At 41.2% G+C, this 15,087-nt stretch overlaps 1 protein-coding gene across 8 annotated transcripts in view; it reads right to left on the bottom strand.

The window, feature by feature from the left end:
• Nucleotides 1–15,087, bottom strand: part of LOC113653934 (receptor-type tyrosine-protein phosphatase delta-like) — a 96,194-nt gene that overhangs the window by 29,959 nt on the left and 51,148 nt on the right. For 4 of the 8 annotated variants that reach the window (XM_047816419.1, XM_047816420.1, XM_047816415.1 and 1 more), the window contains 5 exons: nucleotides 13,530–13,690; nucleotides 12,108–12,119; nucleotides 9,529–9,641; nucleotides 6,387–6,428; nucleotides 5,773–5,870 (listed from right to left, as the gene is read on the bottom strand). In XM_047816419.1, the coding sequence (XP_047672375.1) occupies nucleotides 5,773–5,870; nucleotides 6,387–6,428; nucleotides 9,529–9,641; nucleotides 12,108–12,119; nucleotides 13,530–13,690 (426 nt within the window). The remainder of the gene's footprint in view (nucleotides 1–5,772; nucleotides 5,871–6,386; nucleotides 6,429–9,528; nucleotides 9,642–12,107; nucleotides 12,120–13,529; nucleotides 13,691–15,087) is intronic. The other 4 variants (XM_047816421.1, XM_047816418.1, XM_047816417.1 and 1 more) reach the window with 3 other exon arrangements.

Genomic DNA, 15,087 nt, shown 5'->3' with positions numbered 1-15,087 from the left:
AAAGAAAGAAAGAAAGAAAGAAAGAAAGAAAGAAAGAAAGAATAAATCTTGTGAAAGACCCTTTAAACATTAGCCTGGATTCCACTCCCATGATTTCACCCAGTTATATCAGGAGGGTACAGATACACAGCCGTGTCTGCCAGCAGCTCATTTTCGAGCTCTCAGTCTCCACCTAAATGGAAAGAGGACATGATAGACATCCTGTATATCTGACAAACGTCTTAAAATAGTTCCCTGCCACACGGGCCGGCTCGAGCGTTTGGTAGTAAAGTCGCGTCAGGCGTCAACGTGAGCGACGTGAGTGGCTGAAAATAAGGATTCAGAAATGTCAAGTATATAGTTACAGTCTGTTTCCCCCGTCCTGGAATATCCTCATCTAACTTCACCTCCTCTCCATCATCCCACGTCTCAGACTTCCAGTGGAACATGTGATTTTTATTTGGGTCGCAGTCCGCGACACATGCGGAAAGTTTGCTCCTGCGGTTGTCTAGCTAAATAAAAATCACTTTGTGCTTCATGTCTCAATAAAAAGGAGTTATCGAACTAATCCCTCAGATCAAAACCTGTCTCTGGAAGTACAACCCGAGTACACAGTGTTCTAAGGCGATTATCTTCGTAATTTGTAAGCTAATAAACTATCCTTGGTGTTCTTTGTTTATAACACGGGTCCTCTTTGATCGTTCGCTAGTTGCTAAGAGTTTCGTAATAAAACCTTCTGTTTTCTTGTACGTCTCTCTTCAATCATCATAAGTACCGTGTTATGAGTCTGACTCATGAGGTTACTGTAACAAAGGTTTGATTTTCTCAGGAGCGAAACTGTAGAGATCCTGTATCCGGCAATAGAAAAAGCTTTTACAAACTCTAACAAGCCCCCAAACAGTACTTAGAGGTAACTTTGTGTTAAATGTTACATCAGTGTATGAGAGAACGTGAACTGCTTCATTTCTTTAGCAGGGTTTCGAGTGCATCATTTATTTCCTTCTGTACTCTGGGGAGCTGGTAGCTCTGAGGTTAAAGAAATAGTCTGACGGCAGGGGAAAAAATAGAATAATCAAACACACACAAGGTTCCTCTTGTTGCAAATCTGATATAAAACATGTTCAGGATTGAAAGTTGACTCATTTCTGTTCGCACTGGATTTAACACCGTGTAATCGAGTCCCGAGTAAATAAACGTCTTTCTTAAAAAAAAGGTAATATTCGGTTAGGATCTCGCGGAAGAGCCGAAGAGAGGACGCTCTTCTGAGCCGGTTTAACCACCGTATCGTTCATTTTAATAATGCGCTCTCCTCCGTGTCTGTCTGAAAATGAAAAGATATCCATCTGCCTCCTGGTGAACTCGTATATCCAGGCTGACAAATTTCAAATTACAGTTTCGGAGAAGAACAGAGAACGAATGAAAATAAGCGAAAGGATCGTGGGTGTTTGGGCCACGCTTACATTTTACATAGATCTATAAGATATACTGCTACGTAGGTGTAAAAAAAAATGGTCTAGTCGTCCCTTTTTTTAAAACGAATCAGATATAATGTTCCCTCGGTCGGTTACGCTACACCTCTATGTGCTCTGTATAAAAAACACAGAGTGTGCAACAAGGTAAATATCAGTGTAAATGGCACTTATTTAGCCACAGAGAATTCTTCATAATGTGCAAATGCAGCTCGGCATGTGACGAATTTAGAGAGGTGGCATTTTTCTATCAGCGCGGGTCACGTTGCGGAGCCACGGTGCATTATGAGAGAGAACAAATCTTCGGCTAAGCCACGGCATTTCATCTGAATATGTTGAAACAGCGGGTCGCAACATTGCTCATAATGAAACGTGGCCTCATTTCATTGTGCTCTCAAAATGACTTTCCGTGCCGCTGCAAGGGGGGGAAAAAAACGGTTGGGAATTACAATTTGGTGTAGTTAAGCTGCAGTAATGGTAGGGGCAGAATGGCACCGAGCCAGAGGCTGACCTCATCGGCTGGAGGCGGCTGTGGCAGAAACGTAACCTGCAGTGCCATACACTCACACACACATACATACAGTACACACACACACAAAAACACCCATAAAGCCACAAATAAACAATGCCAGGTATCATACCTGCTATGCACAGCAGTGGCATAGTAAGTGCACACACACACACACACACACACACACACACACACACACACACACACACACACACACACACAGCTTTTCTACATTGTTCATGTTTGTCAATCTAGTCTCTCATTGTGCAAATCTCACATTTTTGGTCCATATCACAGTGACCAGAATAACAATGTCTTCCCTTCTTCACTCTTGCTTCGTTCACTTTATCTCAGTCTTCTTCCTAAAGCTAAATGTGTACTCTATACATTTCCTTGTTATGTTGAGAAACATTCACTCTTCAGCCTATTTGAAGTTTTCCAAAATTTGTACGATTTTGCGTAAACTGAAATAGACGTAAAGGTGCCGAAGTCGATTTTTTTATTCCTTTATGACTTCGGATAATCTGTAAAATATACAGAATATGATCTGAGACGAAAAGTGTAAAAGCGTACAGTACAAAGAAAACCGAGTGAATGGTTGGTCGTGTCTGGATGCCTTCTGTCTGTCATTTTAAAAACTCTACTATATATGGGTCAATGTAGATCCTGGGGGCGGTGCTTAGTGAGCATGGACGGGAATCGTTCATATATCGAACCCACCCATATATCGAAGTGTTAGACCTTAGCTTAGAAAAAATGCATGCAAAGTTATTTTCTATTGTGATACAAATGTTTATTAAACGAAGAAAGTCTTTAATTTCCTTAAATTTTTACACTCCGTGGGTCGGTCTTTTTTGTAGAACCACATTTAGCTGCAATTACAGCTACACGTCTTCTGGAAGATGTCGACCAGCTTTACATCTGAGTCCTGATTCTTTTTTTTTTCTGCCAAATTTTGCTTTTACTGGCCCAAAGCTCTCTTATGCCCCTTTTCCACCGGAAAAAACCGGGTGCTGGTTCAGAGCTAGCGCTAGTGCTGGTTCAAAGTTAGTTCCACTGGCAACCCTTCTAAGAACTGGTTTGCCTTTCCACCGGCTAGAGAGCCATCATTGTGCCGAGTGTGACGTCACTGTATATGTGTCACGTTACACAGCAACGTTAGCGCAGCAGCGGCAAACACGAACACAACAACAATGGTGGATGTTGCTTTACTGTTAATGCTCATGGCTTTGTGAACCTACAGTACATTAACATCCAAACACGGCGAATCCAACGTGTACGTGCGGCTCCGTGTAATCTGTATAAACGGAGGTTGTAATCAATAAAGTACATAACGTTATTTTATCATTAACACAGAAAAAAATTAGCCTTAGCATGTAGCTACCTACTATCATGTGTGCTGATAATGTATCATATCGCGGTAAAGTAAAAATGTATTAAACATTAGTATACTTAAGGTATATTATCAAATGCGCTAACAGTAGCCCCGCCCACAGCTCCTGACGCAAGCGGTTCTTAAGTCTAGACCAGCAACGTTTTGGTGCTACTTAAGAACCACTTTTCCTGGTTCAGAGCCGGTGCTTTGGTGGTTGAAACAGAAAGAACTGGTTCTAAATTAGGCTCCGAACCAGCACTCAAACTGCCTCGGTGGAAAAGGAGCATTACTCCAGCGTAACTTTGCCAGTATACTTCGGGTTGTTTCATCTGCTCCGGTCTCTAATCTCTTGTAGTCTGGATCAGATTTCTATTTTGACCACTATCTCAATCTCTGCTGAAGAAAGGAACCCCCACACCACCACCACCACCACAAAATGAAGTGTATTGTGGTGTTAGGTAATCAGCGGTGTGATGGATGTCTAATAAATCAAATATGACTATTGTCTCCTTTGTGTGGTATGACAAGGAAACCTGTGACCACGTGGTCCACATATTAGATTTGGCACTGGTTTTACACCGGATACCCTTCCTGACACAACCCTCTCTTTTTTATAAAATCGCGGGACAGGTACTGAGAGTTAACTCTTCAATGGCTAGGTTAGAGTTAGGGTTAGGGTTAGGGTTAGGAATCAAACCCGGGCCACGGCAACGAGAGAGCGGGATCCTGCTGCTGGACCACCTGAGGGCTATGAAATGCAATATATCAATAAACAGATTTAAAATCTGTGGTAGCTCAGGCCCAGCTTAATATTCCTATAGATTCTAGTATAGAATGACCTTCAACTTGATATTTAAAGGTCTGAACCTGGATTTGTGTAAAATCTGCTTTGACAACAACTGTATAAACAATAAATAAATTGAAATAGACTCTAAAAACGGTTGAAGTCGCACTTGGCTCTCCAGCTTTAGCCACATGCAGGACTTGCTTCTTCCTTCATCGCTCTTCTGTTCCATTTAATAACACCCCATCTATCAATGAAACCCTGAGGCTTCTCTTATAATTCTCCCACCAGTGATGATGGATAAATAAAAAAATAACATTGTGACAAATATGATTTCTCCCCAGGCTTCTGTTGCCCAAATCCAATCAGAGGCCAGCTTCCATCAGCCGAGAAATGACATCACACACTCGAATTGGTGCGCTCTGGCAGTGCGCTGTCTTCCTAATGACCGTAAAGAGATCTTCACCTCTTTTCCATCCAGAGATAACAGGATTACCCTTTGTCTGCTTGCTTGACCTTTCTGACTCTGTTCTGGTCTACGTCGACTGGCAACTCGGCAGATTTATTAGAAGGGAAGTAGCTTTGAGTGTGACAACAAATGTTTCAGCGTTAGGCCAAGGTCTGATATAAACACTCCCTACACACCGTTACACACTTGGACTGGTTAATATGTGTAATTCATTAAAAGACTGAATCACTTGTTTAGTTACTACTCACGTAATACAAAATATGTAATATAGAACAGAATATATAAGCATATGTCGAGCTGGAGTCAGGTTCAAATTTTGCATTCTGCATTCTCATAAGTTCTCCGTAAGGCTGCTTGTTTAAGACTGAAGATGTGTGAGATGTTGTTTTAAGGCCTTTATTCATATGTAATCTTTGAGAGGGTTGCCAGTGATGTGATAATGACCGTCATCGCTGCAAGAAGGTAAGAAGTCCTGGCTCTCTGTTGCTAATCAAGCTCAAGTTGTGGTCAGATTCAAAACTCAGTGCTGTCTGTGGCATCAGGTTCATACAGAATGTTCTCAGGCTATGGTCTTGCAGTAGTGGTGGCTCTTTGTCTTTATTATGATTTTGACTAGGGGACACGGTGGCTTAGTGGTTAGCACATTCGCCTCACACCTCCATGGTTGGGGTTCGATTCCCGCCTCCGCCTTGTGTGTGTGGAGTTTGCATGTTCTCCCCGTGCCTCGGGGGTTTCCTCTGGGTACTCCGGTTTCCTCCCCCGGTCCAAAGACATGCATGGTAGGTTGATTGGCATCTCTGGAAAATTGTCTGTAGTGTGTGAGTGAATGAGAGTGTGTGTGTGTGCCCTGTGATGGGTTGGCACTCCGTCCAGGGTGTATTCTGCCTCGATGCCCGATGACGCCTGAGATAGGCACAGGCTCCCCGTGACCCGAGGTAGTTCGGATAAGCGGTAGAAAAATTAATGAATGATTTTGACTATTTTATGTTCGGATTTCTTCATCTTATTAAAGTTAAACCAGTTGATTAGAAGAAACTAGATAAAAAAAAGCTCTCATATCTCGTATATCTCATAACTGTACAGACAAGGATTCATCATCGGTGGTTTTACATTAAAAGGCTGTGACATGAAAGCACAGCTCATTAGAATTCAAATAAAGGTAAGTATGACAGTGTGGGATGTTACCTCATATTCTTGTGAGAACTTCAGGTTGTCATTAGCTTTGAGTCTCTCCAGGTGGTCTGCTAATTCCATGATGGGAATCGGCGGGTGGTTCGCCATACCTGCAGATACACAATCCAGAAACAGGACAGCGTTAGCAGGAAAAAGAAAAGGAAGAAAAAAAAGAAGAAAAAAACTGTTATACATAATCAGAGATGAGATTTATTAGATGGAGAATGTGAGTATTGTTAGGGGAATCACTCAAAGCGTTTAGCATGCTCTCAGATGATAGAGACAGAAGCTAATGGAGAACTCCAACTGGGCATTCCTGAGGTGAAAGAAGAATGTTATCCGCACACAAGCGGCTTCAGTAGTTAGCATGGCAAAAGAAAGTGAATATTTTATGTAAACAGGAAAAAAAAACAAAAAAAACGACGTAAGCTGGATGTTCAGCGTTCGAGCGCATGACATGGAGCTCCAACATTTTCCTGCGATGCCATGAAATTAAAGCATTATGGGTTAGATGGTGGGAAGACTTGATGGAAGTCTGAATTTTTTTTAAATGGAAAAAAAAGGAAGATGATGAGGATTAATGAGGAAGATATACAATGGCATGTGTATAAACAAGACCAACTAACTTGACAGATGGAGGTTACTGGGGTAACCGGAGGCACCGGAACCTGCGGAGGAAAGGGGGGCGCGGCGTAAATCAAATGTTGCTGAAGGTTAAAGCAAATGCGGTGATCACACATCCTGAAATTAAACACGAAGCTGCACAAACAACGCAGACTCGTATGCCGCCAACGAGACGTTTTACCTCCTCCTTTACACGTCTATTTGTTAGTAAAAACACAAAATGTTACATGCTAGTAGCTGACGAAAACACTAGCGTGTAGGGAAAAAAATGACCACCAAACATACAACACTGCAACACTGATCACAAAAAAAAAAACTGAAATAGCAGCAGAGGGAAACACAAGGTCCACAAGAGATCGGGTGAAAATAGGTAAGTCGAACGACTGACGAAAATCCGAAGCCTTTATTTCAGTTTTAGAGGAAAAATAGAGTGGATGACCTTAAACACTTGAGTCACTTTAGGCTGACGACTGATTGCAGATCATTTCAGACTTGTGGGAGATTTGTAGGTTGAAATTGCATATGAGTGGTGAAAAGTGGAAGGGTAGAAAATGCCCAGACTGATGATGGGAAAAGAGAGAGGCTTGGTGTGTGTAGGGGTAGGGTGGAGGGGGGGGGTCAGGGTAAAGAGTGGAAGCAAGGCTTTAATAACCAGTTTGCATAAAAGCAGATGGCGTGCAAGTGAGAGATAGGGAATCACTAAAAGGAAGAGAGAAAAAGAGAGAGAAGGATGAGTGTGTGGATGCAGCGGGAATGGTTCTTTCATCCGAGTGGATGACAGAAGTAGGCATTAGCTAATGGAAAAGGCATCCAAGAGCGCCCATTTACCGCCACTCAAGATCCATTTCTAGGCACGACGACAATGAAACTGCCACTTGCCGAGTGCGACCGTGCTGACATCGAGCACCCTTAAGATGAAAATGGGAAATGGACAGGGCGAACACTCCGTGCACATAAAGAATTTCAAGGGGAGAAAGAGGAGGAAGTGTCAGACTAATGTAGCGTCCCTCAAAAGAGTTCCGCAAGTATGTTTTCACTGGAAAAGAAGTGGATGCTTGGGGCACTTGAAGAACAAGGGCAGGATGGTGAATCTTTCCCACCGAGTTGTTTTGTAAGTCTTAATAAAACAAGCCTCAAGTTGAACTGTATTTTTTTTTTTTTTTTTAGCATTAACGTACTTTAAACACCGACGTGTTTAAAATGACATAGTTCTCCGCTCTCTGCGATGCTACAAGAACATGACTAGTCGTGCCTCCGTTTCTACGGCATCACATACCCTCGTAGATCTTTCTGCCTGGATGGTTCGGGTCTGAGTGACTCTCACCTTGTAAGCCAGGGTTAAGGGAGAACTGTTATGTTCACAGCTCATCGACTTCCACAATCCTTCCTCCTCCCCCGCTCTCTCATCCCCTCTCTATCTCTTTCACTCCCTTCCTCACGAACACACTGGCTCGGGTTAATTCATATTTCACTGGAGGTCAGATTTGATATTATTGAAAAAAGAAATGGATAATTAGAAATCACTGATTAGCCAGCAAAACCAGGAAAGGACAGCTCAACTTTGCTGATATACGACTTCACAATGCAGCAGTGCTAAAGTTTTTTCCATTGGTTGCCCTTTGCCATTAGATATTTTCTGTTGAAGTTTTAAATACAGTTTGACTAAGTAGCGAGAGAAATTTATGGAACAAATTTGATATCATGTTATATCTCCCAAGCATAATTCCATCATTCTTAACAAATGTAGCTCTAAGCATAGACCTATTCCATTGTCAGGGTTACCAAGCTGCTATCTAACTTTAAATTTATTTGCACCGCCATATATATATATATATATATATACCTGTACTGTACCTTGATCTGAAAGGCTCATTGTGTCAGTGTTCATAATATTGTTCGACTTTTAGAAGCTACTCTTTGGAGGTCTATATATATATATATATATATATATATATATATATATATATATATATATATATATATATATATATATATATATATATATATGTACAGTTACTGGTTTAAACAAATCCACAGGTTCCATCAGGTTCTTCTTGACTACACAGGCCCTGTGGGGATGGTTACTATATTTAATCATTAAACTTGTACATCGATAGAACGTCTCAGCTTCAGGAGGCACTTTTAACCTTCTCTACTTTTCCCGAGTCTTGATGAGTCCATCAAACTGCAACACAAGGTGCTTCAAAGAGCTCTCCTACAGTATGCATTGACTGTGTTACGGTACTTCGCACCCGAGCACCAGGTTCCCAATACATGATTAATTTTCTATCGGGAGTGATGGTAAACTGATGGGTTAAATCAGGAGTGGTAAAGCAGGAAATGATATGCAGAGCATGAGGTCAACAGGACTGGGACTGAAATGCTGTTAGCATGGACCCCATTGGTCCACTCAGTCTACAAACAAGTGACATTCAATGAAGTAATTTAGTGATTTTGAATTACTTGGAATTTATTCTAGAGGGGACGGAGCTCAGTGGTTAAGGTTCTGAATCTGGGACCAGAAGGCTGCGAGGTCAAGTCTCAAAAGTGCCGCCGTGAAGCTCTTAAGTAAGACCAATAATCGTTAACTACTCAGCACTTCAGATAAAAGCTTCTTAAAATTAATCAGCACAAAACTAACACACTCTAGAAAGGCAAAGGGCCAGCGGTTCCATCAGGATGTGTCCTAAATTCACTTCCTTAGTCTGCATGCTGGTCATATTCCAACTGGAACACATATAAATTATAAATGTGTAGACAGGGAAATCATAATGAATTTGATTTCTACTCCCAAAGCATATGATCTGACAGATTGCTTAAATTTGGATAATTGGATGCAATCAATAAACATGTTCCTTAAGGATATTTGGATGGTTAACAGTTTAAGCTTTACGAATGGGGAAGCCTGGATTGTAGAGTTCCAAAATCATGATGTAGTGTTTCACAGACTGTATATTCCACAAACATGATGTCAGGACCTCACAATTAAGATGGACTACGAAGGTCGGATTCAAACTGACTCATTTACTGTAATGAGATCATTGACAAAGAACAAGACAAACCAAATCAGATCCAAAAGCCCCCTGATTTAAATGAAGTTGATCGCTGGTGAAGCTGAAGATGAAGACGTGTCAATGTTCTTACCAGGAGTTTGGAAGTTAAGACGTCGTAGCTCCACTGGATCTGTTGGATGATGGGACGGCATTTCCTTACTGTTGGGTAAACTGCCTTTCCTAGCCTCTGACTCGGCTCTTTTCCTGGAACAAAACAGGAAATGGAATTGTGTCATAGTGAACTGTATGATATCTAATATTTAGCAGATACCATGTCCAGAACAGCTCGATTACAGTAAATATCGTCACGTCATAATTTTCTTATCCCACCAATCCCCCTTCCTTTTTCTGTCCTTTCGTTTGAAGGAAAGCGCCCTTTGCCCTCTTCCACATCCATGAGTTCATAAACGCCCACGGTGTCCCTGTGATTGACAGTGGAGAGGGATTATTAGGGGTTATCCCTCCCAAGTAGATTCAAATCTGTGATCTCCTGATGCTTTTCCGTTGCACCACTCAATGGAAAATCTTACATCACCGACCTTCTCCACCAACACTCTAATCTCAGGGACCCCAGACAAACCAATCACTCACTTCTGTCATTTCCTTGTCAGGCTTTCTCTCTTGCTGTCCCTAGGCTACAGGACTCAAATTGTCAATCAACGTTAGATCTTTCCTTAATCTGGGTCTGTTTTGGTCAATAAAATTTGCTTAGACTTGGAGTATCGTTATTAGTCTCAGATCGTCAGTACAGTATTTAAGGCACAGGTACAAATCTATACAGTCAAATTTTTTAATAAAAATAGCCAATGAATAATCACAAATGTTCATTGTTGCTTCTTCAGAAGACTTGCTGACTACAGCAAACATGACTGCGACAATATTTTGACCAGCACAGAACCTTTATTCACTGTATCACATGGTTAATATACAGGATGAACTCTATAAGAAATGTTCAAATAGGGTTTGAGCAGAAAAGATTGGACTAAACCAGCAAAATTTCCTATCAGAGCTAAGCACAATAGAGCTTAGAAAAACATATTGACTTTGCGATGCACTGCAAATTGAGTCAAATCAAGTGGAGAAGTAGCATCAGATGTCTCCATGGCTCCCGCGAGTGGGATGCGATGCCATGCCGGAGTGCACAAAATGTCACGTTAAATTTACTTTTACAGCTTAACCTGCGATTTTGATCCTAGCTTACCTTGGAAACGTACTATTTTCTACATAATCTATGAAAAAAGGAAGGTGTTATCATTCCAGGGATTAAAAATACCCACTCTATTGTATGGAATCATCTTAAAGAAGCTGCTATTACTAGCAACAAGGCTATTTTAATAAACTTAAATTGTTTGACCACTCAAAGCGGTGTGTTAGAGCAGTGGTCCCCAACCCCCGGGCCGCGGACCGGTACCGGTCCGTGGACCAAATGGTACCAGGCCGCCCAAGGAACATTAAATCATTTCCATTTTATTTACTGTGGTGTATTTCTCTCGGGTTTGTGCGACTTTCCATGGACGAGAGGTTAACCGGGAGCTGAGAGACGTCACCTAAAGCCGCACCAATACCGCGCATGCGCAAAATTCCGTGATCTCGGTCCGGGTTTAGGTGATGTCTGGAGCTGAGCGGCTGCAAGCGGCAGTGGTGTTGTAGCTTTGGTGGAGAGAGAAGGTGTGTATCGCTCTTCTCTCTGTTCACCGGTACTTTGTCATGTTTAACAGTGCTTGGTGTACGTGTATATTGTGTTTGCTCAAATTTAACCCACAAATTAGCAAAAATGAGACGAAACAGACGTCGTTAGAAAGTTCGAAACTCTGCCGGTGTTCTGGATTAAAGTCATGGCGGAATACCCTGAGATTGTCACCACAGCACTTAAATCCCTGTCGCCATTTCCGACATGCTATCTGTGTGAAGCGGGGATTTCTGCAGTGACGGCAACCGAAACAAAACAACGGAATAAACTGGACATAAGCAACACACTTCGGGTGTCATTGTCTCCTATTTTACCCCCAGATGGAACCGTCTCGTTGCAAAGAAACAAGCTCAGGGTTCTCGTTAATTTAGCGTTGTAGTGAGTTAAAAAGGCATGTATAAATACAATTAAATTTAAATTATTAATGTTAATTTAATTGTATAGACACAACCCGCCACCCGCCACTCCCAGCGGGCCGCGGTAAAACGGTCAAACATTGACCGGTCCGCGGCGGAAAAAGGTTGGGGACCACTGCGTTAGAGCACGGTAGTAAAAAAAAATACATCAAGAACCACCAGAGCATGGATTTATATTCCAAGGATTACTGATTGATGATGGGTAGTGCTCATAAGGCTATATAACACCTACATAAGTGCTTCACTGACAAATAACTATTGATAATATCCTATGTAAACATACTGTATATGGAGATGTCAACAGGTGATAACAGTTATAAAGGCTGTTTTGTCCATTCTAATTTAATTTAGTTTGACACTCCATGAGTTGACTTAAATAAGTCATAAAGCTCCATAACACAACCATATGCCAAAAATAAATAAATAAATAAATAAAAAATCAGTTGTTTTTCGTTTAGTCAGTCATCCTTTAGTCAGTTTAAATGTATGGGTTATGTAGCCTTATAAACACTGCTGATTATTTCTACAGTTTTTATACAACCCTGTTGTTCCTCTCTGTCTTACCTGTCTGGTTTGCTGCTCCAGAGGAAGCAGAGAGAAAAGAGAAAATTGGGGTTAGATTAGGAGTAGCAAGTGTCTTTATGATAAATGTGAATTTCTTCCGTTTATGCTACAAGGCACAGTCTTTCTTTTGGCTTGGACTAACACTGACATTTTCCAACGCTGTCTTTTCAAAGGTTCTTTCTTTTCTTTGTCAGCACCAAAATTGAAACCATTCGTTCTGTTTCTCAGCCTCATTCTTCTTTACATATGCGGTGCTCAATTATGCTATCTAAAGCAGCAGTCTGTATTTCTCAACACTGCAATTTGTGAGCAGGTGGATCCACCGGAGCTGTTTTGTATTCACGATGACGCACGTCTCGAGAACGCACGGATGCTTTTTTTTTTCTTTCTTTTCGTCTCTTTCGTGAAAGGAGAAATGAGAAACGGGAAGTATCGAGGAAAATCTATTGTTTACGATTATCGAGGTGAGACGTTCTCTTTTTGCGGCGTTGTTTCGGAGCTTTCTGAGATTAGCATCGGCGTGCGTGCCGCTCGACTCTATCGTGAAGAAAATGATTAACTTTGCTCTTCTGTACTGAGCGGGAGATAATCTCATAAAAATTATCAGCGACAGTGTGAGTCGTTTGTGCATTATGTGGTGTGTGTAAGGTTATGACATTGACTCTACTGTTGGTGTTTAAATCTGCCATCAGGTATACACACACACACACACACACACTGTATATTCAGGACAATGGTGTCAGAGGTGGTCTCTTTAATGGATGCATAAATTTACAGTCAGTCCTCAAGGCCAAAAAGCAAGACCCTGAAAAGCAATGGATCATACACAAGCTTTACACAAGGCCTAGAGCTTTACAATCAATTTCTCCTTTCCGTTATCCATTCTCCTCTCCAGGTAGGTTTGTTTAAGTTCAGGATAAAGACAAAAGCTAGAATAGTAAAATAATCAGTGAATTCTTCTTAAATCTCAGCAGTTTCTCTCTCTCTCTTTTTTTTTTAATGTTAAAGAATACCATACTTTCTACATTTCATTTCATTAGGCTGAACTTACATGAATCGAGCTTCAATTACGCTACACGACCTTCGAACGGTTATTCGGTCACCGTTCATTTTCTCTCTATAAGATATTTGAAAATTTTTTTTTAAAAAAACCTTAATTAAAAAAAGAAGCTCTCTTAAATCTTTCCAAACACCGACGCTGGAGACTCCTTTAAAAGATTTAACAGAAACACGGCCTTCCGGATAACCGTATGTCTTATTCGATACTATTGAAACCCCTAAACACTATTCATTAACACTGTATAAGGATAATAGAGAATACTGATGTTCACCGGTGTTATTTTGTGAATTTCTTACTGATTATTTTACACGTGGATGACAAACATACTGTATGATGCTCCTGTATCTCTGGTTCATGCTCACCTTTTGTACAGGAGAATAGCAATGACTATGCAGATGATGAAGACTACAGCCAGGACAGGACCCACGACCCAGATTAGGCCTTCCTCTTCATCGATGATAGGCTGGGGGTCAATATCAGCCAAAACCACCGGGTCAGAGTACGGACTCGTGGCGTACATGGTCTAGAGGATGACAGACGTATATTATTATGACTTACAGCCATTCAGAAAAAATAGAAGTTCGACATTATGTCCCTTCCTAATGTAAAAAAAAACAACCTTAAAAACAAATCTGTAGCACAACTTATTTGAAAATAAAACCAGACATGTAATAGTTCTGACATAACTAATGTGTTTAATTAATGAATCAAACCTAAGCAGACTCATATGCTGCCTTGAGAGCTTAGTGGTTTCTCTAATGCACATGATTAGCGGTTCATTCAGCCGCCTTTTCTCAAGAGCTAAATAGAAACATCGGGACGATTCAAACACTTTACATCTCATAAAACATTTAAATATGAATCTCACTCGGCCAAACCGCGTCGTGGGTGAGTTGGGTAAAAAGATTGTTCTGTAATTTGAACATGAAATTAAATATATAGTGAGATGTAAAGTGAAAAACAAACAAATAAAAGTGAACAAAGCAAAATCTTCTTCTTCTTCTCTCTCTCTCTCTTTCTCTTTACTTCATCACCCCTTCACTGACTTCAGCACCAGCAAATGGAGCAAGAGGATGAATTAAAAGTACTGCTCACCAAAAACAAATTCTATGGGATACAGAGTTGATTCTCTCTCTCTCTCTCTCTCTCTCTCTCTCTCTCTCTCTCTCTCTCTCTCTCTTCCTCTCTCTCATTCTTTCACACATACTGCAGCAGAGTAGATAAGGCATCCAGTGTATCTGGTGCTATTAAAGAGAAGGCAGTTATCTAGGCATTCCTGAGACTGACAGTCCTCTGGGGCTTCCACTGCCTGCCAGCCAGGTTTAATTCTCTCTCTCTCTCTCTCTCTCTCTCTCTCTCTCTCTCTCTCTCTCTCTCTCTCTCTCTCTCTCTCACACACACACACACACACACACTTTCTCACACACACATTCTTGTAATTATAACAATCTGAGGTCAGTAGTCCCACCCATGTGTTGTGGGGACACCACTTGTCTGATGTCCTACAGGTGTGAAAAACATGGATTAACATTTTGTCCCCATAAAGTTTTTTGGGGATTTGAGTCCCCCTGAGGTTGCTCTGTAAACAGGACAATATCCCTATAAAGAAATAATCTCTCTCTCTCACACACACACACACACACACACACACACACACACACACACACACACACACACACACACACACACACACAAACAAACACACACACACACACACAAACACACACAGAGCCTCTATGGATTCTCTCATCTGAGCGAACATGCAAATCTAACACACAAAATCATTTTCTCCGACTCAGCTGAGCCAGAAGCTGAAATTCCCCAGGAAACAGAGAGCGAATGCATGACGAAGGAGTTTATCAGTCAATTTCCGCTGCCAGTCGAGAAAAAAAAACAAAAAACTGAAGGAATAAAGCATGA

Source organism: Tachysurus fulvidraco, chromosome 7 (assembly GCF_022655615.1).
Source record: "Tachysurus fulvidraco isolate hzauxx_2018 chromosome 7, HZAU_PFXX_2.0, whole genome shotgun sequence".
In the NCBI taxonomy this organism is placed as follows: Eukaryota; Metazoa; Chordata; class Actinopteri; order Siluriformes; family Bagridae; genus Tachysurus; species Tachysurus fulvidraco.
This window is presented reverse-complemented; position numbering and strand designations above follow the sequence as displayed.